General features: G+C 36.0%; 3 protein-coding genes across 4 annotated transcripts in view; all 3 read left to right on the top strand.

Moving 5' to 3' along the window:
• Positions 1 to 817: 817 nt before the first annotated feature.
• On the top strand, positions 818 to 3,480 carry LOC106129895 (macrophage migration inhibitory factor). The gene is made up of 3 exons (XM_013328591.2): positions 818 to 1,099; positions 2,223 to 2,395; positions 3,167 to 3,480. Exons 1-3 carry the CDS (start codon positions 992 to 994, stop codon positions 3,243 to 3,245), a joined length of 360 nt encoding a protein of 119 aa, XP_013184045.1. The 5' UTR covers positions 818 to 991; the 3' UTR covers positions 3,246 to 3,480.
• An 833-nt stretch (positions 3,481 to 4,313) lies between these two features.
• On the top strand, positions 4,314 to 14,784 carry LOC106129892 (protein Red). The gene is made up of 11 exons (XM_060950582.1): positions 4,314 to 4,678; positions 5,107 to 5,304; positions 6,845 to 6,908; positions 7,054 to 7,128; positions 7,618 to 7,719; positions 7,890 to 7,954; positions 8,220 to 8,463; positions 9,037 to 9,181; positions 11,608 to 11,814; positions 12,193 to 12,359; positions 13,066 to 14,784. The coding sequence occupies exons 1-11, from the start codon at positions 4,530 to 4,532 to the stop codon at positions 13,138 to 13,140; spliced, it is 1,491 nt and encodes a 496-aa protein (XP_060806565.1). The 5' UTR covers positions 4,314 to 4,529; the 3' UTR covers positions 13,141 to 14,784.
• Positions 14,785 to 15,275: 491 nt separating this feature from the next.
• LOC106130039 (uncharacterized) overlaps positions 15,276 to 27,857 on the top strand; it is a 28,924-nt gene continuing 16,342 nt past the window's right edge. Inside the window, exon 1 of one of the 2 annotated variants that reach the window (XM_013328796.2) lies at positions 15,276 to 16,706. In XM_013328796.2, the coding sequence (XP_013184250.1) occupies positions 15,510 to 16,706 (1,197 nt within the window). In that variant the 5' untranslated portion in view covers positions 15,276 to 15,509. The remainder of the gene's footprint in view (positions 16,707 to 27,857) is intronic. The other variant, XM_013328795.2, reaches the window with a different exon arrangement.

Raw genomic sequence — 27,857 nt, 5'->3', positions numbered from 1 at the left:
GCTACATTATTTGTTTAGTTTCATGCAATTCATTGATTCTTATTCATTTCGCATTCAAATTATAAAAGTATGTTAATTAAGTATTTTCAATTTATGGATTTATATTAATTTCATTATCAGTTTGTTATTTATTTATTTTTATTATTTTTTTTTTTGAATGAGAACCCCTCTCTAGGGTAAAGGCCTCCTCCATTTGTAACCAGTTCTTTCTGTCTTTTGCCTTGTTGTACCAGTTTTCTCCTGCTTTTCCTTTTATGTCATCGACTCATCTTTGTTGTGGTTTTCCCCTTCTTCTCTTTCCTACAGGTCCCTTCCACATTACGACTCGTTTCGTCCACCTTCCGTCTGTAGTTCTGGCCAAACTGTTAGAAAGTAAGCCGTAAATAAGAGATAATGCCAATTATTGAAGTTAAAAATAAATTTTGTTGATTTTTCATTTTCCTATTTTTTTAATGAAGATAATAATAATGCACCAAATATAATTTTTATTCAAGTTTATACCCTTGCTTAATATTTAACAAAAAAAAAATTTTTTTTATTCTGGGGTTCCTCAGACCTTTGGTAGGTGTTCGTGTGACAAAAATATATGCTAGGTAGTTAAGGGTTAAATTGGTCGTTTAATAACATAAGATTACATTTGATTTGTTTGACAGTGAATGACAAAAAAAATTTTTTGATCTCCTGTAATTTGACTTTCTGCCTATAGTATGACAACACCTTTGTCCAAGATACCACAGGAATTTTCAAGGTACGACCGCGTAAGCGTAAACGATTATGTACTCTTTGACACAGACCTTAGCTTTCGAATTCTCATTGTCGTGTCAACTGTCAGCTGTCATGTTCTATTTTTACTGGATTAGGTTGATATTTTCTGTCTTCTGAAATTCCAATTTTTTTCTCATAATTGTGTGGAGTTTCTCCGACTTTGGTTTTGTTTCATTAGGACTTTGCGACCGCCGTGCGTCATCGAAAATAAAGAAGAATTTATAAAATGCCTCATTTTAGAATTGAAACAAACTTACCGAGAAATAAGATACCGCAGGATTTTGTGGCCAAAGTTGTTTCTGTTTTGGCTAAATCTCTTGGAAAACCTGAGCAGGTATGTACAATCACGTCATATTTATTTTTATTTCACCTTTAAAGAAGTCCTAGATGGATTCCATAAATAAAAACAATTATCCATACTATCCATTAAATATACTTATCCATACTATTATAAACACATGACAGGTGAAAGTGTCTTTGGGTACATTATATATTCATAATAATATCAAAACCACTGAACCGATTCCCATGAAATTTTGCATACACACACAGAAGGACATAGGGTAATTTTTAATTTTTCACCATTTCTACCAAAATAAATGATTGATTATTATATGTATATGGTACATTAAACAAACACCATTAGTTTATGCCACTTGTAAAAGGAACCTTTAATTTTAAAAAATGGTAAGTATTTAGGTACATATATTTGTATTGACATTGAACAATGCATCAAGGTCAGTCATAATGACTGACACAGGCTTCTGATCTCTGGATGCAGTCTTCTGGGTTGCTTAATATTTAGAAAAATTGGTATCACGCAGTTGCTATTTAGTTATCTTTATGATAGATATGCTAACAAAATTATTTGACAGTAATAAAAAGCTGTGCACATATAAACACATAATATACTGATCTTACATACATAATATATTGAATCTCAATTCTATCATTAAGCCACTAGCTGAATGTGGGCTATCAGTCTTTTTGGCTGTTGGCTCTGTCTATCTCGCAAGGGATAAAGATGTGACTATATGTATGTATGTATATACTCATGTTTATCCCTTAATGGGGGAAGACAAAGTCAACAGTCTCGGGAAAACATAGCCAACAGTCTTGCAAAGAGTCAAAACACCAAACTCACCTGTTTAGCTTATTGATGCCAAATTATATACCTCCAGATCTTTCTCTGTCCATCTTCCTGTCCATTTATTTATTTTGCACAAAATAATGTACAAAAGGTGGACTTAATGCTGCTTGGTCTGATCTATCAGTCTCCATTGATTTTTAGTCAATCAGTCGATCATTTTCACACATACATATAATCACGTCTATATCCTTTGAGGAATAGACAGAGCCAACAGTCTTGAAATGACTGAAAAGGCATAGGTTTCAGCAAGGCTTAATGATGAATGATTTATTAAGATTTGTAACTGAGCATAGAGTAATGATTTCAGTACTGTGTGGTGAGCGTCATACCAGATGTGATGATGAGCTTTGGAGGTAGTTCTGAGCCCTGCGGCATTGCCAATCTCATGTCCATTGGCGGTCTTGGTGTTGAACAGAATAAGAAACATGCAAAGATTTTGTTTGAATTAGTTGCTAATGAATTAGGGATTTCTTCTGACAGGTAAAGAAATTCTAAACTTATATAAATAGAACATTGTTCTGTTCAAACAGGTAAACTGCTAAATTACTAATAGTAGACTATTGAAAATCAAGCTGACCTTAGAAATTAGGAATCCAAAAATTAGACACCTAATTTAATATAATAAGTACTTAAATGTAAATGTTCTTGCTGTTTAAACTTATTGCATAAAAATTGTCCCTGCAAATAAAACAGATTGGTCTAGTTAGGTAACTTCGAAACTTATATTGAGATACTAACTCACAATACTAAATTTAATTATCATCATGATGAACATAAAATACTCGAGGACAATAAGAAAAAAAATATTTTCCATCATGACCTGACTGGGGAATCATCCCAGACATATGGTTCAAGAGGCAAGAAGACTACTACTGGAACATATAAAACCACACCTCCTTCTTGAGAGACTACATCTTTCTAATGCCACAATCCAGGGATACTTCTTTTGCTTCGACCACATTCAATGTACGTACATAACTTGAGAAGTAGAGGTTGGTAATGTGACCTCATGATTAACAATCAACTTTGTTCTCATGAATGATGCAACTGTTTGAATATGTACCTTGCTGGTAGGCATTGATTCTTATCGGGATATTTATGTCTGGCATTGTTTGGGGATATTAATGTCTGGCATTGTTTGAAATGTAGCATATATACTAATATTACACCTATTTGGAATGACATAGTCTCTTTCTTTCCACTGGCCATGATCTACTACTAACAGACTTCTAATAACACTTTGTTTTTCAGAATGTACATAACATTTCAAGACGAGCCAACTGGAAATGTTGGTTATAAGGGGACCACATTCCATGCTATTTTTGGATAAATTATTTTATTCTCCTTCAGTTACATACCTAATTGATATTATGTAACTGAATCACTAATAAGTTATAAGATAATGTTGTTTATTATAATAAAAATATGATACCAGAATAGTGAGTATAATATATGAATCAAAACTATTTTGTGGGCACTTTTAGTACCTATTAAATAAGACAATTATAATTTTTTAAGTGGGGATATTTTATTGTACTTTGCATTACAAACGTGTTACAAAAGTCTACAGTGTTTTATTTCAGATTTACTAGATATTCCCGCATTTCCTCCCAACATCTTAAGGCTTTTTTACCCTTGATACTAAGTTCATCGAAATTGATTAGCGTGCTGACTATTATTAGAGGGGTTAGTGCGAGTTTTACTCGATCAAACGCGTCGAGCAAGTAGACGCGAATTTGTATGTGATTTGATCACAGCCACCAAGTGGAAACGCGATGGCACTAATGCAAACCTAATGAAATTGCTAAACCTTTCATTTATAGTGCCGTGTTGCTTTTATGATATTACCACTCCATATCTTACCCAAAGTTGTAGTAAAAGACGACCAATACGACATTCGGATTATTTTATGCGATGTGTTAGCAACCGCAATTCCTAAACAAGTTCAAGTTTCAGTTTTTTAAGACTGTTAGCTCTGTCTACCCGCAAAGGATATGAACGTGATTACATGTATGTAGGAATGTACACATAGGTATAAGGTACCACGTATTTGGAGTATCGGTATCGTACCTTAGTGTTAGATATGGAAAAGACGATTACTTTTCGGTTACGGTACTCTTCGTTTTTTCTGTGGGTACGTTAAGGTTTACGGACGTAAGTCTGTCCACCGATTGGTAACCATGATTGCCTTAATCCAACATTAATTAATTTCTCAGGAGTAATTTTACCTTCAGTCACAGACTTAAATATAGAATAATTATTTATGTACTTTAAGTAATTTTTTTTTAATTTGTTTACTTGAGTAATGTTAATTGTCAGAGAAATAGGAGAAATGTCAATACGGCGTCCATAATAAGAATATGTCAATCAAAGTCAAAATAATAAATTAAGTGACATCGAATGTCAAAAAAATGGTGGTGCTGGGCTGCCTGACTGCCTGCTGCTCTGCTTCGATTTACTGTTGTGTTATTTCATAATAGTAACAAACAACAGGAAAGTCACTAAATATTTGGCATTCACTTACAGAACAAGATCATTAAATTAAGATTTTAAGAATAATTCCAAGAAACTATTTTAATTGAGTGTAAAAGAGTGAAATCATTGGAAGTCAATCATGGATGAACACAGGAATGTGGAAGACACTCCTGCGTCTCAAAGACTTACAAATGACGACTTTAGGAAGCTGCTAATGACCCCTCGAGCAACGCCCTCGGGTGGCGCGCATCCTGCCGGCTCTGTAAGGGAGGCTATGGCCAATGCAGGGTATGTTAATATAGCAATTGCTTGCTGAACACTCGATCTTGAGCTTGACGTACCTAAGCTAGATAAACTGTTTATCTGGCTTAAGTACCTCTTCATTTGTCAAGACGTGTTTTGTTTTTTTTAAAGATATGTTTTGCAATTACGTGATGGTTCGTTCAATTATGGCCTGTGTATAGAGTGCTAGATCAGCTTCAATCATGCCATCTGAGTATACACAAGAAGCAAAATAATGCTGATTGTGGTCTATTTTAGCAGGACTAGCTTATCTGAGCTCCAAGGTTTTCCTAGGAACTTCTCTGGGAAACTTTCCAGATTTCAACATGATTAGAACTAGAATTACTGCATCTTGATCCTTGGCTTTATCTTGTCAGTCATTAAGATTTTTTTAGGTTAAGCCCACGCTTAACTAATTTATCATTTAATTTCAGGTCTATGCCTCCACCAACAGAAAACAAAAGTGAATTGCGTCGTAAAAAGAAATCCTACTATGCAGCATTGAAAAAGCAGGAAGATAATAAGCTTGCAGAGCTTGCTGAGAAATACCGAGACAGAGCAAGAGAGAGGCGAGATGGAAATAATGACATTGGGCCTGTGGATCCCACCAGCAACACTAGTAGTGCTTATAGGTATGTAATTATAATGTATATTAATGGCATGGCTATGGCTATTTGACATTCCTAACATTAAATGCTTGTGTGGTTCCCAGTGGTTCCCAGCACTTTGACAGAAATGACATTAAAAACCACCATTACTATCACCTATACAGATTATACTTATCATGCTTTTTAAAGATTTCATTTTTGATAATTTTTATTTTGTCTGCTGCCTGTTTTTTGCACTATCTACTATGAAATCTACAGGAGGAGGTGGGATGATATTGGGTGGGCAGTCTTGTTTAAACTATTTAAACTTATTACATAAGCATCATTATAAGTACTTGTAAGTAATGAGAAAGGCGTTAGGCAAGGATGTGTTGCGTCACCGTGGCTGTTCAACCTATTTATGGATAGCTGTTTGACAGATTTGAAAGAGTCTAAAAGTGGATTAAGGATGAATGAGTTACTCGTCAAATGTCTGCTCTATGCCGACGATCAGGTTATACTGGCGTCATCAGCGGAGGAGTTACAGGAGATGGTAAACTGTATGCATGAAGCTTTAAAAGAGAAAGGAATGAAAGTGAACGTAAGTAAAACTAAAACACTGGTTTTTGAAATGGAGAAAGAAATGACAGCATGTAATATTTTGATTGGAGGAGAAAAAGTGGAGCAAGTGAAAGAGTTTGTATATCTAGGATCAAAGTTTACATCAGATGGCAAGTATGATAGTGATATTGAAAGGAGAGTGAACGCGGGGAACATGGTGAATGGAGCTTTGCATGCCTTTATGAGCAGTCAGAAACTATCCAAAAAGGCTCGACTGGCTGTGCACAGGGGCGTGTTGGTCCCGACATTAATGTATGGGAGTGAAAGTTGGGTATGGCAAAAGAAGCATGAAAGCAGAATAAATGCAGTGGAAATGAGAGCGTTAAGGAGTATGATGGGTGTGAAATTGAGTGACAGGATAAGGAACAGCGTGATAAGGGAATGTTGTGATGTGAAAGAAGATGTAGTTACAGGAATAGAAAAGGGTATGTTAAGATGGTTCGGTCATGTGGAGAGGATGAATGAAAGCAGGTTGACTAAGCAGATATACAAGGAGAGTGTGGAGGGAAAGGTCGGAGTGGGAAGACCTAGACGAACGTATCTTGATCAAATTAAGGACGTCCTGGTAAAGGGTCAGGTCAAAAGTACCCGAAACCGCCGAGCTTGTATGAAGAGAGTTATGAATGTGGACGAAGCGAAAGAAGTATGCAGAGATCGTGGCAAGTGGAAAGAGGTAGTCTCTGCCTACCCCTCCGGGAAAGAGGCGTGATTTTATGTATGTATGTATGCATTATAAGTACCATTGAAATTCTATCAATAGCATATTATTTGGTTATTGAAGTAGTGCTATCTTTCTTTCTCATCATGGAGTGACCCAATTGCACCCTCTGCCACTACACTTTGGGTACTAGGATTAGCTTTCCTACTATTGAAGCCACCAAAAGCAAAATAATAACTAGTTTCTTGCTTGCAAACTGTCTGGCACTTGCCCACAAATGTAATGAATTTTATTTTATTTTTTTAGGGCTGTAGCTCCAGATTTAAAATCGGGTATGGACGCAAAGGAAAGGAGAAGACAGCTGATTCAGGTTTGTAACATCCCAATCTCAACTAATTAGTTTCTTTGTTACTTTTTCACTTGTTACCTTCCTACTGAACTAATCTTGAAATTGCGCGTGTATGTGATAAAGGGTCTAGAGATTATAATTCAAAGCTATGTGATATTTGTTTCAGGAATCAAAATACCTTGGTGGTGACATGGAGCACACTCACTTGGTGAAAGGACTAGATTATGCTTTATTACAGAAGGTAAGATATTAGGTAGTCTGTATTTTAAGTATAATCCATACATATAGTAAAATTGTAAATGACTGATGTCTACCTACTTGTAAGCCAAAAAAATGAATGGAGAATTTATAGGTATATTTTAGACAAACAGAAGCTAATTTTGTATTCTTTTGTCTTGTTGTAATGTTTGTTTTTATTTATTTATTTAGACATCTAACGAACATTTACAAAAATTTGTGCCACATATATGAAACAAATGATCAATTCAGGTTCTCACTAATACAAAACACTAATGCAAAAAAGGTTACCAATTTCTAAACACTCAACAAACAACTATTTACAAAGAATTTGTACAGTAGAACTGTTTTTTGTTAGAATTTACTTATTAATTTTATTTATTTATATTTTATTATTTATTTCAATAAAATTGTTTTTAGCATGATTGTAAGTCTATAGACAGAACATAAGTTTTTATGGCTTATTTAATGACAGCATGTAAAATATTTGTAGGTGCGCTCAGAAATTCAAACCAGGGAACAAGAGCAAGAAGCGGAGATGGAGCGGCTGGTTTCCGCCCCCGTGGAGCCGGTCAAAGAAAAGAAGGAAGTAGTGGTAAGATCTCAGTCTGATTTTCTTTATGAAATACAAAAAAACTCTTCATTACACCACAACTAATGGAAAATTTTCGTCTTTGGAATAATCATCGAATCATGGTTTTGATATTCATTTATTTCGGTTCGATAATGTTCTAGTTAAATTAAAAGACGTTTTTATTCTTTTAGGAAGAAGAAATGCAATTCACGACAGCAATGGGGAAAAACATATTCAATATGATATTGGAACAGAAGTAAGTATTTAATTTACCATTACCATTTGTTGAATAAAAAATAAAAGCGTAGTAATAAGAAAAAACATAAGAGTAAAAAAGAAGTTCTTTATGTACCTACAGCAACTTCTTTATTCAGCTAATTCAATTCCACTACAAATTAAAAGAAGAAACAGTAGCCACCGAATAATAATAATAATATCGCCACCATACTTTCCAAACGTATCGTCGTCAATTATAGTCTTTGTGTTGTACAAATTTGTCAATAATCATATATTTTTGGTAGGAGCAAGAAGATCCCGCGCAACGAACTATTCGGCCCCGGCCGCATGGCGTACGTGGTGGAGTTGGAAGAAGAGACGGCTCTGGACAGCGACATCCCCACCACGCTGACGCGCAGCAAGGCCGACGTGCCCGAGCACGCGGACCCGGGCGCCGCCGCCGCCGCCAACGACGTGGTGCTGGACAAGTTGGCGCAGATCTTCTCCTACCTGAGGCACGGCCGACACAGGAAGCTGAAGAAGACCAAGGTGAGTAGTATTGATGTTCCTCTCCTTTCACTTGCTGTCTCAATACAGGGATTAGTGCGAGTTTTATGTGATTCGATCAGCGCCACCTAGTGGTAACGCGATGGCACTAATGCAATTCCATACAAATTCGCGTTCACTTGCCCGACGCGTTTGATCGAGTAAAACTTGTACTGACCCTTCAGCTCTAGGCAGCGACATTCCCGTCACTCTATCGCGCACCAAAGGCGATGCGTACGAGCACGCGGACACGTATATTGGAAATCCACGTATGGCTAAATGATACAATTCAGATTTAAATAGTGACAGATTGCTAGCCCATCCCCAAAAAAAATCCCAAGTTCATTAGCCCTACCCTTGTCTGACGTTCAATCTGCATGAGAAGATAAGTATGGGGCACACACTAAATATGTCTTTCACTACCAGATCAACAGCTTGCAATAAGTATATGAATGTACTTTCATTTAAGTCGCCTTTTGTGAAATCCATGCGAAAGAACTGGAATGGTTCTAAGTGCCGGGAACCACACGGACCTACAACAATGTCTATGTATTAATTTATTCGTGTCATACACAGGACAAGGCGAATGAGAAGGGTCGCGCGGACGATTCAATCTACGGCGAGATCGGGGAGTACGTGGCGGAGCGCCGCAACGAGAGACGCGAGGAGCGCCCCAGAGACGGGTACTTCGACAACGCCGCTCGGGATGAACACGATGATGGTAAGGCATTTGTATCTGGGTCAGGGAAGTGCCCCCCTCGCCTCACGAAGCAAGCGAAGCGCACATTCACTGCCTGTCTTTTTCTCGAAAGGTTTCCTTCTTTTTATTTGAACCCTCACAACTTTTGTTCATCTTATCTACGTCTATTTAGTTTATTAGATTTTTTTAGTACAATCCTTGAAAGTAAGTTACATTTGATAAAAATATAAGCTATATTTTGGAATCCACTCTGACATTGGGTGTTCAGTACTTAGGATTAATAAATAATAGTTTAAAAAAAACTAAAAAACTACGCTTTTATTGCTAATCAAACTAAAAAATAGAAAATAAAAATTAATGACAAAGGAATTCAGTAGTAGCAAGTCGAACAATCAGTTATAGTCAGTTGTAGTAGTAATTACCTCGGATTAAAATTATAACAAAATTAAATTTATAAACAAAACAATTTAAATCAGAGTAAAAAGCGTGGGGTGCCTGATGTAGTAAATATTAAAATCATTCTATTAGCATATATTTATGACAAGAGAGTTATGAAAATGAAGTAAAATGCACCCCACGCTTTTTACTCTGATTTAAATTGTTTTGTTTATAAATTTAATTTTGTTATAATTTTAATCCGAGGTAATTACTACTACAACTGACTATAACTGATTGTTCGACTTGCTACTACTGAATTCCTTTGTCATTAATTTTTATTTTCTATTTTTTAGTTTGACTAGCAATAAAAGCGTAGTTTTTTAGTTTTTTTTTAAACTATTATTTATTTTCTATTTTTTAGTTCGATTTGCAATAAAACGGGTAGTTTTTTAGTTTTTTTATACAATTATTTTTTGGAAGTTAACACTTCTGGTATAACTATCTTACTAGAAAAGACTTTCGCAACCATGCGCCCATCGCCGGAGGTTTTCACAACTAACTTTCTTAAAGTTATATGTGGCCTGATTGGATTAAATCTCATAATATTCTCATCATCATGATTCTTTTTAAGGCGATGGGCTTGCAACCTGTCACTATTTGAATCTCAATTCTATCTTAAAGCCAAATAGCTGAACGTGGCCTATCAGTCTTTACAAGACTGTTGGCTCTGTCTACCCCGCAAGGGATATAGACGTGATTATATGTATGTATGATGATTGTTAAACCCAGTTGAAAAGAATTTTATAGTGATAAATCACTGTTAATAATATTTTTGACTATCCAGCAAACGTAATAATTTTCGATTGTGGCCTTGCCAGGAATCAAACCACAAGATTAAGAGGCAGATTGATACAGGAACAAAAATATTTCAAACATACCTCCACTGCCTTTACAACCAGGAACGCAACAAAGTTTATCTGAAGACATCGTGGCACTTTTGTTGTAAAATCTGTCTTTCACAAAAACAAACACAAACTTGGGACTCCTATCTCAAATAATAAGGTACTTTTTACAGGAGTCCTATCTCAAAATATCTGCACAACACAGTAAACACAGTCAGAGTCCAATCTCAGATGATAAAATCACACGAATATCCGGAAGAACAAAGCTCGACTCAACGGAAGATTCCAAACTCCAAATAACGACAAGTTATCAGCACAAAACAAAGTGCAAATAGGTAAATACACAGGCACCGGTAAAAAACAACAGAAAGAAAGTTTACAGGTGTTCGAATCGAATTCAATCAAAACTTACTGCAAAACTTATTTGACATAAAAAACTGTCACTCATTTTCCAAACGAGTATTACAGTGTTGCTATTATAAATAGGCAAAAGGTACCTAATGTTAATTCAAGAATTGCATTAATATGTTAAATACGTATTAAATATCGCAAAGTTCTGTAGGTAGTAACTTTATTCTTGTATTATTGTAAATTTAGTTGTTCAATTTTCATTTATTACTTTTGTTTTATTACTTATATATTTTTTATTGTTTTAAAATATTCTACTAATTCTACTATGGTTTCTAATGGTAATTCTAAATGGAGCAATGCGATGAAATAAAGAAGCCTCAGGTTAATAGTAACATTATATGGAAATATATTACATATCTTTTTGACTCATTATACGTCAGAACTTCTTGGTTTCTTGTATGGAGATTACTGGCACTGGTGCTATCTCTGTCTCTCTTACTCTCATACGAAGGATCTAAAAATGAATTTATTAATCCTGGCAGTTTTAATAAGGATAATGAGAAACTCTTATCAAAATATTGCATTGTCATCGGTCCTTGATACGTGTGCAAAGTTCCAAGTTGATCAGACGTTTAAAAATCAGTGAAAATTAAGCTCAAAGATTCCGTTACATACATACATACATACATACATACAACCCAAGCTAATAAAAGCGTAGTAAAAAGAAACTTCACCATAGGATATTTAGCAACTGCTTTATACGTTATACGAGTACATATACGTTACCAAATAAATAATTCAATCTTCAAATTATAGTTCCCGGCCCCCTCCCCCGGCGCACGGGCCCCTCCGCGGAAGAGAGAGACAAACGTTCAGCCGCGCTGCTCTCTCGCTTAGCGGCCGAACCCGAGGGATACGCCGAGTGTTACCCGGGACTGAGGGAGATGGACGACGCCATCGATGACTCTGATGATGAAGTGGATTACACCAAGATGGACGCCGGGAACAAGAAGGGACCTATTGGTGAGAATATATGTAGTAGGAATATAAGGGGTATTTATTACTAATTCAAATGTACCATGTTTCGAGTTTAGGTCAAGTACAAATGAAGTGTCCTCAGTGAACAAGGAGGTGAAGCTGTCTAAGACGAAGATGAGTTTTATCCCAAAGCATTTTATTTAGTTTCTGTACAAAACAAACTAAAAGTAATCTAAAATTGCCAGATAATTAACAGTACATATAAAAAATCGATTTTGTTCCACTTTATTTAAAGTCTTTTTATCTTATTAATAATTTTTTATCTTCTTTTAATATACATATTTGTAGCCTGTTCTAATAAAGAACAAATCTTTAGAATGCCTTTAAATTTATTCACATAATAATGGCGAATTTATTATACAGGTCGTTGGGATTTCGACACTCAAGAAGAATACTCAGCGTACATGAGTAGTAAAGAGGCATTGCCGAAAGCGGCCTTCCAGTACGGCGTGAAAACGCAAGACGGTCGGAAGACGAGGAAGACCAAAGACAAGAGCGAGAAGGCAGAGTTGGACCGGGAGTGGCAACAGGTATGTATTGAATCCACCGCAAAAATATTCCAAAAAAAAAGTATGAAAAGATATCACTATTAATACATATTATAAAGTTTCCCTTTTTCTCTGTATATATGCGCTAAACTCGGAAAGTATGGGCGGATTTTGATCCTGTTTAAAATTTTGGAAAGAGGGTTTTTGAGGAAGTTATATCTGATAGATAGATAATTCATTTATTTGATTTGTACACACAATTTACAATTTCATATGAAATACAAATTAATTAGGGTGTGAGTTGCAGCAATACAAAAAGGTCACAACTCAACGATTTTATTGCTATAGAGCAATACGCTGATTTTCAGTTATGACCTAGGTGCTAGTGCAGGTCAATCACGCATCTATAAATACATCCCGTGCGAAGTCGGGGCGAGTTGCTAGTAGTTGTATATAGATTTCATAGACTGATTGACTGAAATAACCACGCATACCTCATACCAGCGGGTCTATAGATTTGAACTTTGACATGTGCCTTATGTGGTCTAGGGTTACTCTGAGAGAGGATTTCTCTAAATCCCACAGGAACGGACATAAACAGCATTTAACGTTTTACGCGGACGGCCGTACTAGTGTTTTCAGATAAAGTAGGAGCGTATATGTTCTATAGTACATTTATTTTGGTTAGTATAATATTTTGTTTAATCAACTGTAATTATGGATGACATAGATAAATTTTTGTTCGCAGATCCAGAACATCATACAAAAGCGGAAGGCCCCGCAGAATTCGGACGAGCCGAGTTACAAGACACCGAAATACTAGCAGTAGTGATTTGTATGATAGTGATTTTGATATATACATTACACATATGCATACATACAGCGGCAACAGTGAAAGAGGATGTTCTGCTGTATGGCTTGCGGATGGAATTGAGATTCAAATAGTGGCAGGTTGCTAACTCAACACCTACAAGAGGAATTCTAAGTTTACAAGCCTTTCCCTTAGTTGCCTTTTACAACATCCATGGTAAGGATATGGAGTGGTCCTATTCCATATAACCGGAAATCACGCGGCATGATTTTGATATATAGTCAGTAATATTGTAAGTGATAAATATATTATATTGATTTTAAAATAACCTTATCCAGGATAGTGATCACTAAAGATCGGAAATAGGTAGATTGAATTGGGGTCAATGAACTGAAACGTATATATTAATATGGACATGCTTCCGTCCGGGATTGCGGGATTTGTAAATAATTAAGATTTTTTCCGGAATTTTTACAAGTGGGATGAAGAATATATTAGTGGTAGCTGTTTTCCCCCGACTTCGTTCACGTAAATTGTAGTCCTATGTTACCCGCGGACAATGTAGTTTACTGTAAGTACTGAAATGGAATCCCGGAAAAGAGGCTTATCCATGTTATGCTTTCTATGGCAATTCATGATGCAAGTACATAAAATCAATCTACCTATTCCGATCTCTGGTGATCACAGACGGACCCGGGGCTCCTCCCCAGAGTGGTGAGGATGCAACCGGGACTTACGGCGTGCGGATGTATGGAAAAATCATTGGTTAAATTTTAACTTCGCAAATTGTACAGGAAAATAATAAAGGTATTATTATTAAACGCGCACCCTTTCTTTTTATCTCGGCCATTTCAAATAATATGTACCTGTATTATTTAAATTTGTCATATATGAAATCAATAATGGATTTCTGTTACATTTTCATATAACAGTATTTGTTAAAATTGATATTTAAAAAAATGTCTTGTGATGTTCAGAATATTGAAGTGTTCAAGGAATTGTATTTTGACGCTGTAATTTCGCCAATGTATAGAAATTATTGATATCTTTCTGATTGGCCTGGGTCTTGGATGTATATCTATATAAGTATTTACTATAAAATATAGTATCGTTGAGTTAGTATCTCGTAACACAAGTTTCGAACTTACTTCGAGGCTAACTCAATCTGTGTAATTTGTCCCGTATATATTTATTATTATTATTATTATCTAGTCTTACGGGTTTTACAGTATATAATGTAAAACGTCTGACCTCGAGCATGCAGAATGAGTTAAGTAGAAATTGTTTGTTATTTAATAAACTTTTTCTTTAAAAATATTCATTTCACATACATACATAACTATAGTCAAGTCTTTATTCCTTACGGGGTAGACAGTGCCAACAGTCTCGGAAGGGCTGAAATGCCACGTGTCTTATCTTTAAAGTCATATAAAATCCGAAGAATTTTTATTAAATAACTAGTGGAACTATTGAACTGTATACTATAAAAGTGTATGATTGAGTTATAGTCTGAAAAAAATGGGTGTGAAAGATTTTGTTAATAATTAGAAATATTATTTTAAGTTGCAACAAGTGCCTGACAGAACTATTGTTGTTTTGGACGGACTTTGTACATGAAACATTACTTTAGTTATATAATTAATAAAAAATAATAAACGATGCTTAAATAAAATTTTGATTTTTATTTAAATCCTTGAAAACATCAATCAATCAAGTAGACTGTAGTCATGTTTCATTGAAATTGTAATTAAATACATATTATCCATAATAATTACCTAATTAATAATAAGATATTTGTCTAGTTCTGTTTTAAACAACTTGTCGTTAAGTTGGTCCAATCATAACAATTTTATGCCCACTGTCTATTTCTATAAATGAGGCATTATACCACAAATATCACCCAAGAATCCAGTCAGACTGGAAATCACCCATATGTTGACTGTCGACGGCAAACTGGCTAATTAAATATGTACCTAAGCCCACGGATGCGGATATCAACTAAAGAAATTAACCATTTCCCATCGGTCAATTGGCCTTCAGATTTCACTGCAAAGACAAATGTGGCATTCCGTCACGTCGGTGACGACGACGCGTCGCCGAGAGAAATGCGACCGAATTCGCGACGATTCATTTGACACAATGCCGGTTCATCGCCACTACCGTCCTATACCCGCAGAGGCGTCTTCACAGGTGCGTAAGCGCAGGTAACCGGGCGGGTCCCCGCCACCCCCGCCCGCAGCCCGCCATCTTGAATTCCGCTCACTCATACCCGCGGCCGACTCGCTGCCAGCGCACGTATACCGACAAGTGAGCGAATAAATTCAATACAAAAATAGTGTTTTCTGTGATTTTGTGACATGTTGTGATAGTGCAGTGACGAAATGGAATCGACGCCGATCTGTCGGTGCCGCGTGCTTTATTTGGGCTCTGCGGTGCCGCAACAGAGTAAAGACGGCCTACAAGGCATCCAGGAACCTTTGCGCGAATTGTATCCGGAAAAGGGAGCGACCACCGGCGGCATAGACTCGTGGCTGTCCGTCTGGTCCAACGGCATCTTACTGGAGAATGTCGACGAGAGCGGTTCTAGAGTGGCGAGGTTTTTTCCCATTTCGAGTCTACATTATTGCGCAGCTGTTCGACGAGTGACAGTCGAAGGAGCGCCGAGGTTTTTACCCTTGGACTCGCCCTTCGCTCGGGCGCCAGCTCCTCGACGTCCTCCATTGTTTGCGGCGGTTTTACGTCGCACTCAGGGCATTAAAGTCCTAGAATGTCACGCCTTCATCTGTCGCCGTGAAGCGGCAGCCAATGCACTAGTCCGCTGTTGCTTCCACGCGTATGCAGATAGTTCTTACGCGAAACGTTTAGAGGCAGAAAGAACTCCACCCCAGATGCTACCCGAACCTGAAGAGGAATTGGAAGTGTTCGACGGTGACGAGAATCACAAAGTGTGGGTCGGAGAGGTGGAACGGGACGATGCGAGTGATGATATCCCTCATCCTACCCGAGCGCCACGCCCTCGTCAGATCACGAGACCCGCGTCGGTGCCGCCGCCACCACCACCCCCTGAGGAGCCCAAAAAGAAGTCGACGACCAAAAAAACGAAGAAGAAATCCTCCGCTTCAGCGGATGAATTGTATGCGACAATGCCGGGACCGGCTCCAATGATGAATGGCCGGTCACTGGGACGAGCGCCGCCGGCGTGGGCGGCGCACGGGGCGCACCCGATGGTGTTGGTGGCCCACCCGGCGGCCACGTTGCCGCACGCCCGGCCTGCCACTCTAGGCCACAGAGGTCGAGTTCCAGCGGCTCTAGCGCCGGGCCCTTTTCCCCCAGGCCCTCCTCCAGGGAGAGGTCGCTTGCAGTACGCTACAGTTGATCCAAGACGCTCGAAGCCTCCACCCTCTGCCATGAAAGCAGCTCAGAGTATGACTGGCTTAGAGGCGGTAGAGGACGCCGGTGGAATCTATAGAAAGAAAGGCCATTTGAACGAGCGCGCATTTTCGTACAGCATCCGACAAGAGCACAGAAGCCGGTCACACGGATCTCTCGCCAACTTAAAGTTCGCAGCTCCTCCTGAGGTAAGATTCCATTTTGCTGTTATTAGTTTAAGCCCTTGATTTCTTTAAACGTTTTGTTCTCATGGATATTTTGAATCCCAATGCGGCCGAAGTTCTTACGTGACAATATAATCGTCAGGCGATCGTTTGTTCTGCAATTATCTCTATTATCGTCTGGAGATGCGATTGGTTACACAACGTAACACCGTGGTAGTTATCGGTTTACAGAATTCTTGGAAAATATGGCGTTGTTGAAACCTTATCGCAACTTTTTTCTAATCTCCGCTTGAAACAGATGACGAAATAAAAGAAACCCTATTTTACCAATATTTTTTAATCGAAGATTATTAAAGTTTATTAGCTTTAAAGTTGTTGAAGGACTTATCATTAAGAGATACAAAAACATATATCTACAACTTAAAATTCTCAAGTAATTTTATGTTTTCGAAAGGAAAATTCACTCTTTGAAACAAGAGATGCAAGACGTCAATTTATGTTTCATCTTAGCGTAGGTTCAAGAGGCTCAAAGGTCAAAGGTGGCCGGTAACTGCCGACAAGCAGCGGTGGTCGAAGCCAACAACTAACAATACCAGTTTACATTCACCTAAAGGAATAATAAAACATTGTTGAGACGTAAAAAATGTGGGAATCTGATTCAGGAAAATATTTACAGTTGAATATTTAGAACTTACCTTTCGTTGTCATTTCTCAGAATCGAACATTATAAGGCGCGGCAGATAAATGAAACCTAAGGGAAAGGTTGTCTTGTATTTACTTAGAAGTTTAATTAATACATTTCGAGTATAATTTTTTAATTGAATTTATCTAATTGATGGCATCAAAAACTGGCATGCCACGATACGAACTCACGATAGGAACCGAAATAAAAACTCTTGCACAGTTTTATTTCATAAATACATACATATATATAATCATGCTTCCAGTAGGGGTAGGCAGAGACTACATCTCTGTACTTGCCACGATCTTTGCATACTTCTTTTGTTTCATCCACATTCATAAATCTATTTTTATAAATATTTTCATCATATAATTTTCAGAAATAGCAAAAAATATCTATAGAGAGTTCTACCAGTTCGACATTGAAGCCCTAGGGGAGTATTCACCATTAAAAGCAATTTAAAAAAATATATTGACGCACAATACATTATTGTTTTCAACAAGTTTACCATTCCGTCGCCTCAATTTCTATCTTCGAGTACTTACGTAGCTGCGAACTAGTTTCATCCATTCGTTATGGGCAATTTATGGGAATCCAGTTATTCGAGCACTGCAGTGGGCATTTGCTTGTGGTTATGTCAAACGGCTGTTGTCTGACCAGTAAGAAAAGCCGCCATTTCCAACCTGTTTCATTTCTCACAACTATTTTAGGACTTGAGGGAAGCACGTTCACAATGATATGTATAAGTATGAAAGAAAGAAATCTTTATTTGAGTCACAACAAAATACTTACACAAAAGGTTCAATAAAAACTGAAAAAAATATAACAGTAGTGAGATAATTTATACTAATATTATAAATCTGAAGAGTTTGTTTGTTTGAACGCGCTAGTCTCAGGAAATACTGGTTCGAATTGAGAAATTCTGAGTTGAAAAATTTTGTGTTGAATAGACCGAGAGGGCTTTAGGCTATATAACATCACGCTGCAACTATTAGGAGCGAAGAAATAATGGAAAATGTGAAAAAAAAAACGGGGGAAATTATTCGTCCTTGATGGTTTCATTGATGCCCAATATAACTATTCCACGCGGAGGAAGTCGCGGGCACAGCTAGTAAATGATAAAAATAAAGACATATATTATTACATGCTGCGAATATGAAGTTTCTATTTAATTTATTAAGCCTAAAATGGGGCAGTACTTTCAGTGAATGTTTTTGGTTGACTCAGGACGTTTGAATATACGTCATTATCGACACACCGTGAATCCAGATGTATACCTAAATACTTTCGTTTGAAAATAAATCCAATTATTCAATGACGTTAACACAATTCATCACACTACTTTCCGCTACCATATCGTCATCCATGGGAAAGTGATGAAGTGTTCCTATTCTTTAGTGCCGGGAACCACACGGTTTTTAGGTACAAAGTACCTACATATAATTTCCTTTATTCTTAGAGAATATTATATATAGCTCTTCCTGTTAAGAACGTCGGACCTCGTTATCAAGTAATATTTAACAAGACATTAAAGTTTATAATGACACTCTCCGATTACGAAATTATTGCGTTCCAATTACGATGATGTTATACAACTACCGCTTGCTTGGACACGGAATATGCAAGTAGTATATTTATACATCATACGGGATGGTATGTACAGACACCGACGGTAAAAAGTGTGTCACATAAGTATTTACAATGTATGCGGAAAAACTTAAAACATATGAACATACATACATACATATAAACACGTCTATATCCCTTACGGAGTAGACAGAGCAGTCTTGACTTGACAGACTGATAGTTAATCCCTGTATTAATATCGTTTCAGTTTCTATGTCTTTTATCACGGGTCAATGATTTGTTGGTCCATAGAGAAAAAAAACATTTATTCATTTACATATACGTAAATACGTTACTTTTATTTATTTCTTAACAAAACAACACTGCCGGTTTTGTATTATCCCATTCCATACCTAAATAAAAAAAACCCCCAACATATTATGTTCCTCATCTTATGAGGGCTTTGATGCTCGCATATGTTTTTAAAAACCTTACCGTTGCCGTTGTTACAAATAGATTTTATTATTACACAAATCAAATCAAATCAAATCAAAATAATTTATTTGTAAATAAATGTGCACATATAATAAACTTTCATAAAAAGCACGTACCTAAATTAAACAAAAGGTGGACGTATCGATAGTGCCTCTTCCTTTAGCGTCTTAACCAATTTACGGTCGCTATTATGTCTTTCTGAATAAAATTAAAACCTTTTAACTGCGTCGGCGCTATTTCCCTTTTTTTATGTGATGTCGTGTTATGCCTTTCACGTCCTCTTCTGCCTCCCCCTTCCTGTCCATTACCTGTTTCTATAGGTTTGATAAATATAGTACTTATTAAAATTTTATCTTTTAAACTTAAGACTGAACAGTATTAATAGGTAAACCATTAAACAAACACATATGAAAGGCGCCAACATTTTAAACAATGTAATTATCAGACCATTATATGTATATATCTATTTTGTAGTTGTTGCACGCAAAACATTAATTAATTTTTCATTAACAAGTTTACCTAATTTCGAATTGATGTTACAACGAATCTGCCTTTTCTACACAAGAATTCGGTCAAGACTCGTTCGGAGTTAATCGGTGTCGGCATTTTAATAAACATTAAATAATTATGCATGAGCTCATCATTACGTGAGGCGCTGCAAAAACTTAGTTTGCTGCGCTCCAAGGCTTCAGATGAGGGGCCGCAGGTAAAATGATGTAATCCCTTTTTGAGATTCCTTATTCTTGGCGTCCAATAATTTATATTTAAATAATTTATAAATAAAACAGAGAATGAAACAAACTTGAAATTATATTTCGCATAACAGTCAGTAAAAAATCTTACCGATTCGGTACAAACTACAGTCATTTTATGGGTAAAAAAAAATGTTAAACGTTATTATTAATTAAACACTTATTATTTCGGTAGAATCTAACAATTAAGTTGGACTGTGTATATATGAATGTAAGTTTAGATATCAGTTAAAAAGATGTTCTAAAATAAGCAAGCAGAGCTTGATTTAAAATATTGTAGTAGTTTGTTGGCAAGAACGCGTTGAACTCTTTTCAAAGGGCGTTTCTTAAGCGATACTAAAGCGACGATATCTGGGGCTGACTGTTGAGGTACCCATAACCAGGTATTGTTGTTGATACACCGGAACGGAATACGAAGCTTTTGTGTTCCGACTATATTATGCCAAACCTCTTTCGTCCTAGGTTTCGAAGTAACTTAATTCCGCAAGCCGGTCTCCCTAGCAGTGCGAACTGCGAACATCCGCTTCTTTATTTATCGCCAGCGACCTGCCTCCTGTTCACATAGCCATGGTAATTTTGAAAATAACTACCGAAAGGTTTTATTTCTCTTCACTTGGAGGTTTGAATTGAAAATATTTCTTATTTGATGTGAGAAATAAATTCTATGTGTTTGGTAAATTCGCATACACCTTATTTTTGACAACAACTTTTATTTATTTTACAACCAATATTTATTTTTAAAATAGATTGAGTTTCAGTTTCGACATGTGTACTTACGAGTAACATATGTAGTGTAACCAACCCTGAATGAAAGTATAAGTTTTTACATAACGAATTTTTGGCATTTACTTTCACATGATACATTGGATTTTGGTGATAAAGTGTTATGTCAAATTTGTGTAATTATAATTCAATCTTAATATGACGACATATACACACATGTCCCTTACGAGTAAGTTATATCCAAAATAGTCATAATACTAGAAGGCCACGTTTAGCTTGATTCAGAGTATCAGATTGTTAGCTCTCCTTAAAGAATACTCCAGTCCCATTTTCTACAATAAAAATATCGCAAACTTAACCTTTAAAGCCTGTTTTATAACATTTCCGTTGTTCTTCGCACCCAGAACACCATAAACAACACGTTGAGCACAAACTGTTTACAGTTAAACATGCTGCGTGCCTTTTCTTATCATTCATAACAATGAATAGTTAAAATGAATGCCATAAACTTTTATTGTGCACTAAACCACAAAAAGTGAAACGTTTTCACAATGCAATGGTTGCTTTGTGATACTCGTAGTCATTCATTTCGAAAACAATCGTTATCACAAGCTTTATCAGCTGTGGCAAGAACAGAAGTCTCTGGTTTGAATTTGAACCTATAGATATCTGTTTTACCTTAATTCATTACCAAAGTGGACGTAGGGAATTAAGAGCTATAGAAAATATTTCTTTTTAATATGTATATTAAAATACATCTTGGGTATAACTACAATACTCGCATATAACATGTAAAAACGTTAATTTCTCGAGGCATTGCGACCTGCATTTCTGAGAAGATGAATGTAGTGTCGGCTAATGTGTTTTTCTAAACATTCTTGAAATACATATTTTCTTATTTCTTCTCCCTTTAGTTTCTTCTAGTCATTATGATTAATATTTGAATTTCACGGAAAACCGGACACTTTTCCTTTGTTACTTTTATTCAGGGGTAAACGATACTTATCTGCGCGACGAAATATGTTTATTTCGAGACTCAATCCCAAGCCACAGTTACACTGCACTACTTCGAGAATGAGTCAACGGCGCGTGTGAATGCATTGTCGTCTTCACGAAACAATCTTAAATCATAACATGCTGTCCCTAATTAGACTCTAATGTAATATACTTAAGAGTTAGTAGCACGGCATGTTTTGCCCTTGTTTACGTAGTCTCCCACGCAATTTTGCCGCTCCGCAACGGTCAATGCTTCTCGCTTGTCCTATTAGTACTACGAGTACAGTGAGTTTTAATAAGAGTTTTCTTGTACACTTAAACGATGACTTAATTTTAAGAGAAGGGCCTTATTTTTCGAATATACAGAAGTAGGCTAAGTGGTTTTTGACAGAATAGAATAGGTATGAACTCGGTCTCGTACAAGGAAAGCAAAGAACAAAACCACTAACAACTCGCGCAAAAAACATCCATCAGGTAGTTCGATTCATTATGATTGGTGTGTAGATTTTTCCTTAAAGTATAAATTTGCTATATCAAATCTTCAACATGCTTTGCTTTAAAATTTACCTGTTCATATAATCTTGGGGAAAAGAAATACTCACTCTGTTGTTATCAATTTTCAAACATCGCTTAGCTAGTAGAGCATAAGGGTGCTCCTTATTTAATCACAGAGAGATAAACATTGAAATCGCACCCAGACCACCATAAACAACATGCATATTATAATTATGTCTTTATCCCTTACGGGGTAGACCGAGCCCATATTTCGAACAGTCTGAAACGTCCCGTTCAGTGACATTGCTTTCCCTTGATTGACTTATACAATCGGCAAGGGAAGAGAAGCAGCAGAGAGATGGTGTCCCTGAAAAGCGATAGCTCATGTCCAATGGCGTTTACTTTCGCCAGCTGTTTCGTCAATTAATCATATCGCAAATATTCAGCCAGCGGACCGTGGCGCGCCATATCGACTACTTTCGTTCGGCTAACGGTGAGGCAAGAGTTTTATCTCTTACATGCCTCACGCCACTACTAACAATGTATGTGTCGAAAATTGCAACAATAATGCCGTTACATTGGTATTTGATTCATTAGAAGATTTAGTATAGGTACTTGTATATAGATATGTGTCAGCTCTTTAAAAACCCACAATCTTGCAAGCGTGGTGTTGCACCTTACGATTTTGAATCATTTGATTAAGTTTACTATCATTCATTCTCCAACATAATCATCTTAGCATTCTCTGACACTATTTCGTCTTTCGCATCACGAAATTTGTTTATCACGTAAAGGCACTACTTACTTAATACTCGGGTGATGGAGTTTTAGCACGTTTTCACTTTGATAAACAAATGCGGTAATACAGACATGTTTGCTTGTATGAAAGGTAGTATTGACTCCTACTAATAGAATTGAACGATAGAAAAAAATGTACATTTTCGAAGTTATGTATATACATTAGTTTGAACCGTGCTCTTACGGTGTGGGAAAACATCGTGAGCGAACCTACACATTCAGGCAATTGAATGTGTTACCATGATTGGACCAGAATCCAGGATTTATGTTCAAATGCATACCCTAGCTCATTTACAGAGTGATGAGGATGTTACCAGGACTAAAGCCAGGAGCAAGAAGAAGATATGTAGGATAGTATCTACATATATAGGTATATTCTATAAAATATACCTAAGTATCAAATAGTTTTTTGATTTTCTGGTTGGATTTTATCCCCTTCTAGATCTTCGAAACGTTAAGTTTTATACTACTTTATAATACTTACGAAACAGCAACATATATTTCTTTTTAATTGCACTTGTGGAAGTATTCAGTTTGTACACTATTTCTGGTGGTAGTGGATAATGTGCTATTGAATTAAACAATACATTAAATTCTTATTAGGTCATGCATATTTAGTTGGTTTGTTTCAATAACATTCTAAACAATTAGAGTATTATTACATTCCAAGTATTTAGTTGCAATTAGAATTAAATTTGAATTTAGTGATGTAATACATAATTTTTTTGGGGTTGGTTCTTGTGGCGTCTAGCACTGCTGATATATTCCAATCGAAGATGCCTCCATTAATTATGTAATAAAATGTCTCGCCCTATTTGTTTTTCTGTGAGGTTGGCAGTTCATTGTTAAAGTTAATCACAATGAGAGTAATTAGCTATATAACAAGCCATTGTTTTCAGTTCAGTAACACATGAGTTGTTGCATCCATAAATAACTTTAACGCATTACTGACCACGGCAGGCCAAAGCAAACAAAACAAAAAGTAAGTACCTATTTTCCTCATAAAAAGTGAATTTGGAATCGCGATCTTCAGTCTGAGAGTTCAGGTTTCTTGCTGAATCACTAATTAGCATAAGTACTTGAATATCATAATTGTTATTTAACGGAATGTCTTAACGATATTGAAATTTTGATAGTGACAGGTTGATAGTACATACTCATACATATGTACATATAATCACGTCCGTCCGTTTGTACATCGCGAAAATCAAAGTGAAGTTTATTAGCCTTCCTTTTCCCTAACAGATTGTAAAAATAAATCCAACTTTTACAGTCTGTTAGGGAAGAGATGCAGCAATGTATGAACATACATATGTATGCATTCAATGCTAGACGTGCTCCCAAACAATAATAGTTTTGTTGGTTCGACTCACATTTGTTTCAATTGCTTTCATACACACCTAGGCCTAGCTTCTCATGCACACCTACTTACATAATAATCATTTCTATATCCTTTACAGGGTAGGCAGGACCAAAAGTAAAGACTGAAAAGCCACGTATTTCGTGTTGGAAAAATATAAAAAATATCTGTCGTGTTTCAAAGCGAAATCGAGTAACTGTGAATGTGATCTAGTTACGTTGTTGATAACAGCCTAGAAGCAATGTAAGTGTAGCTCTTCGCGTTGACATGGCCGTCTTGGCACAAAAAACTAGTCTGCGTGTCATATATTTTCGATCAATTAATTTTGCGGGACTCCGCGGTCACCGTAGCGGAATTACCGATATGTACGAGTATGGTCTGTTATTCAGGTAATTTGGTCCTATTCCTGATGTCATAAGGGTACCCGTCACAACATAAATCTGAATTAGATAACTCCAAATTGTATGTACCAATACTAAGGGTTAGATTAGGTTAGGATTGCGATATGGTTTTGATCTGGTACAAACATATAAAGTTATGTGAAATTTCATTAAATGTCTTCATTTCGGGAGTCTGAGTTTTATTCAAGCTGCCTTGGCTCGATATACTCTTGTCTAAGGGTCCTTCGAGCCGGATTTTTTACCGATATTTAACTTGATATTCGTTACGGTTATGTTTATTGCTTATCAATCAATTATTAAGCAGATACTCAAAGGGTTGTCGTTATAATAAAATATGGTTTTTTTATCGCTTTTTCATTGAAACAGACCAGTGTAAGCATTACATTAAAATATTTGCTTAGAATATATTTATTTTTCAATAATGCTGTTCTTTTGCCCACTGTATATATTTTGTAGTATCAGTAAAAAACGTGAAATCGAAGTTCGTGAATATTGAAATCAATACATAATGGAAGATTTTACACAATAGCGGCGGCGGCGATTCCTTGAAATGTGAAACACAAGGGTTTCCGTAGGATATGGCATCATCATGCACATTTATAGTCTATCTACCTAATTGTGTGTCCAGAATAATAGAAAAGAATTGAGAGGTATTCAGAAACAGGTTACGATGAAAAGTTAATAAATTAACGGCACATTTAATTTTATCAGATCTTTTTGCCGTACCCAGGGTCCAATTTTGGTACATCGGGTAAACGCTTTTTTTTGCTTCATCAACCACATTCATCAATATTTTAATGCAAGCTCGCTCGGTGTTAGATAATTTTGACCTGCTAAGTATATTTATTTAAAACTAAACTTTTATACTTCACTCAAAAATTCAGTTGTTGCTCTCATGGCCGCACAATGCAAATGAAATAAAGTGTTTCACGATGTTGTCATTCAACGCACAACAATAGTTTCACGGATGAAACGGGCAGATTTGCCGCGAAATTTTGTAATTAAAAAATTAAATACAGACTATTGAAATATTTTCAAGTCCTTGAGATAAATAGATTAACAATTTGCATTATTTTTTATGTTAATCAGTGTCAGTAATTTCCACAGTAATCTGATCTGTGTATTTTTTACTCTTTCATGCAAAATGACTAAACGCTGATATAGCGTAAACATTGGAATAACATAATAAATATATTTTAAGAGATTTAAGGTGTATCGATATCTAGTATATATAATTTTAAATAACATTGCCACACCATCGAAGAATTTCGGAACTCTTTAATACTTCCAGGAATTATTGACACAATAAATACTCGACCAAATGCTATTATTAAATAGAATAACCAACACTTTGTTAAGTTTATTTTCAAAATGTTTACTGAAGATGAAGTGTGTGAATTCTGTAAAATGCACTTTTTACAACTTCTTTAACTTGTTATGCATATCTAATTGCAATATCTCTTCATTCTATTATTACAGCATTCCATTAAGCGTTTAGTATGGGCAGTGTAATTTAATCACCAGTAAACCGGTTAATTTTGTACAAAAACTTACTTTATTACAACATTATTGAGTTATTTTTGCATTGTATTTATGGTTTTACGCTTCACGCTCTAAGCAGTGTTATAAAGTGTATTAAGTCACACTAAGCTGAAATAAATTTGTCCAGTTACACGAAATTTCACCCCATCGTATGATCATCATGCTATAGTTATGTTAAACGATATTATTATACTGTGTTGAAGCTTGGAGTTCAACACGTATTATTTTTAAATTAATTCTTTGACCGAGCAAGGAAAGCGACTGAGGTCTACCAATCAACTTGGAGGTAAAATTCATTTTTTGTACACTATAACTTTCGAACTGTTGGTCTAATTTTGATGAAATTTACAATGTATACCTACATGTAGGATCTGTCAACAGAATTTTTAAGCTAGTTGGACATCAAAATCGGTTAAGTAGATATTTTGAGATATTATTAGTTTTTTAAAATTAAAAGTTTTCGCGAGTTGGCGAACAGCTATAGTATATCTTCCTCCTGGCATTCTCCCGGTTACGTTCTCGCTAGTCTAATCTATCTTGGGTCGTGGTAGTTGCACTAGGTAAGTTCGTATTACCTTAGTCGTCACATAGGACAAATGGTGTCATTTTAAAGTGTAAGGAACGATACGGCACGGTTTTAAAAAAGTCATTGGTAGGATTTAAAACTTGTGTTTCACGTGCCGTGCTCTTACTGAAAACATTTTGTTATTATGGTAATGTAACTCAAAATATATTTGTCTGTAAAAAAAGTGTGAAGAGGCTAACCCCGTTTATATATGTCGTTCAATATAAACATGTTGCATGCAGACATTTTCTAGCCTGCGCATGCGTGCTGTTGCGCAATACTTCGACTGGGACATTGGCGTGGCTCGCACCTCAGAACTGGCACTAAATAATTAGATAAATACTGTGTGACTTCGTCCGCCATAATACGAAATCTGTCAAAAAAGTTAATCCTTTGTATAGCCCTCTTGGATATAATATTTTGTATACCTTTTTTTTAAGTTGAATCAAGCTAAACACATCTGTAAGAACCGCATTCAAACATATTCAAAAATAAGATTTTCATTTTCGTTGGTCAAACATAGATCCCCCAGTTAGAATTTAATTATATGTATGTATATGGATAGATAAGCAATTTTTCCCCTTTATACAAAAACGTTTACCATAACACGAGCACCATACACAAAATTTTATTACAGATAACAATTGAAGCACAGATAATAAATAAATTAAGTCCAAGTGGCTACTATTATAAACGCGTTGATATCTTTTGCATGTGCCGTCAAATCTCTGAGAAATAAGTCTGTTCATTCATTGTGTATGTAGTGATGTATGTAAAACAAACATTTTGTTACTTCAATA

This window comes from Amyelois transitella, chromosome 22 (assembly GCF_032362555.1).
Source record: "Amyelois transitella isolate CPQ chromosome 22, ilAmyTran1.1, whole genome shotgun sequence".
Lineage (NCBI taxonomy): Eukaryota > Metazoa > Arthropoda > Insecta > Lepidoptera > Pyralidae > Amyelois > Amyelois transitella.
This window is presented reverse-complemented; position numbering and strand designations above follow the sequence as displayed.

What these genes read in the sequence shown, in the direction of transcription:
- LOC106129895 (XM_013328591.2), top strand. Translation starts at nt 992, where the DNA reads ATGCCTCATTTTAGAATTGAAACAAACTTACCGAGAAATAAGATACCG. An exon ending in CTCTTGGAAAACCTGAGCAG is followed by an intron (nt 1,100 to 2,222) that starts GTATGTACAATC and finishes TAATGATTTCAG; the next exon opens with TACTGTGTGGTGAGCGTCAT. An exon ending in TTAGGGATTTCTTCTGACAG is followed by an intron (nt 2,396 to 3,166) that starts GTAAAGAAATTC and finishes TTTGTTTTTCAG; the next exon opens with AATGTACATAACATTTCAAG.
- LOC106129892 (XM_060950582.1), top strand. Translation starts at nt 4,530, where the DNA reads ATGGATGAACACAGGAATGTGGAAGACACTCCTGCGTCTCAAAGACTT. An exon ending in GGAGAAGACAGCTGATTCAG is followed by an intron (nt 6,909 to 7,053) that starts GTTTGTAACATC and finishes TATTTGTTTCAG; the next exon opens with GAATCAAAATACCTTGGTGG. An exon ending in TGGACCGGGAGTGGCAACAG is followed by an intron (nt 12,360 to 13,065) that starts GTATGTATTGAA and finishes TTTTGTTCGCAG; the next exon opens with ATCCAGAACATCATACAAAA.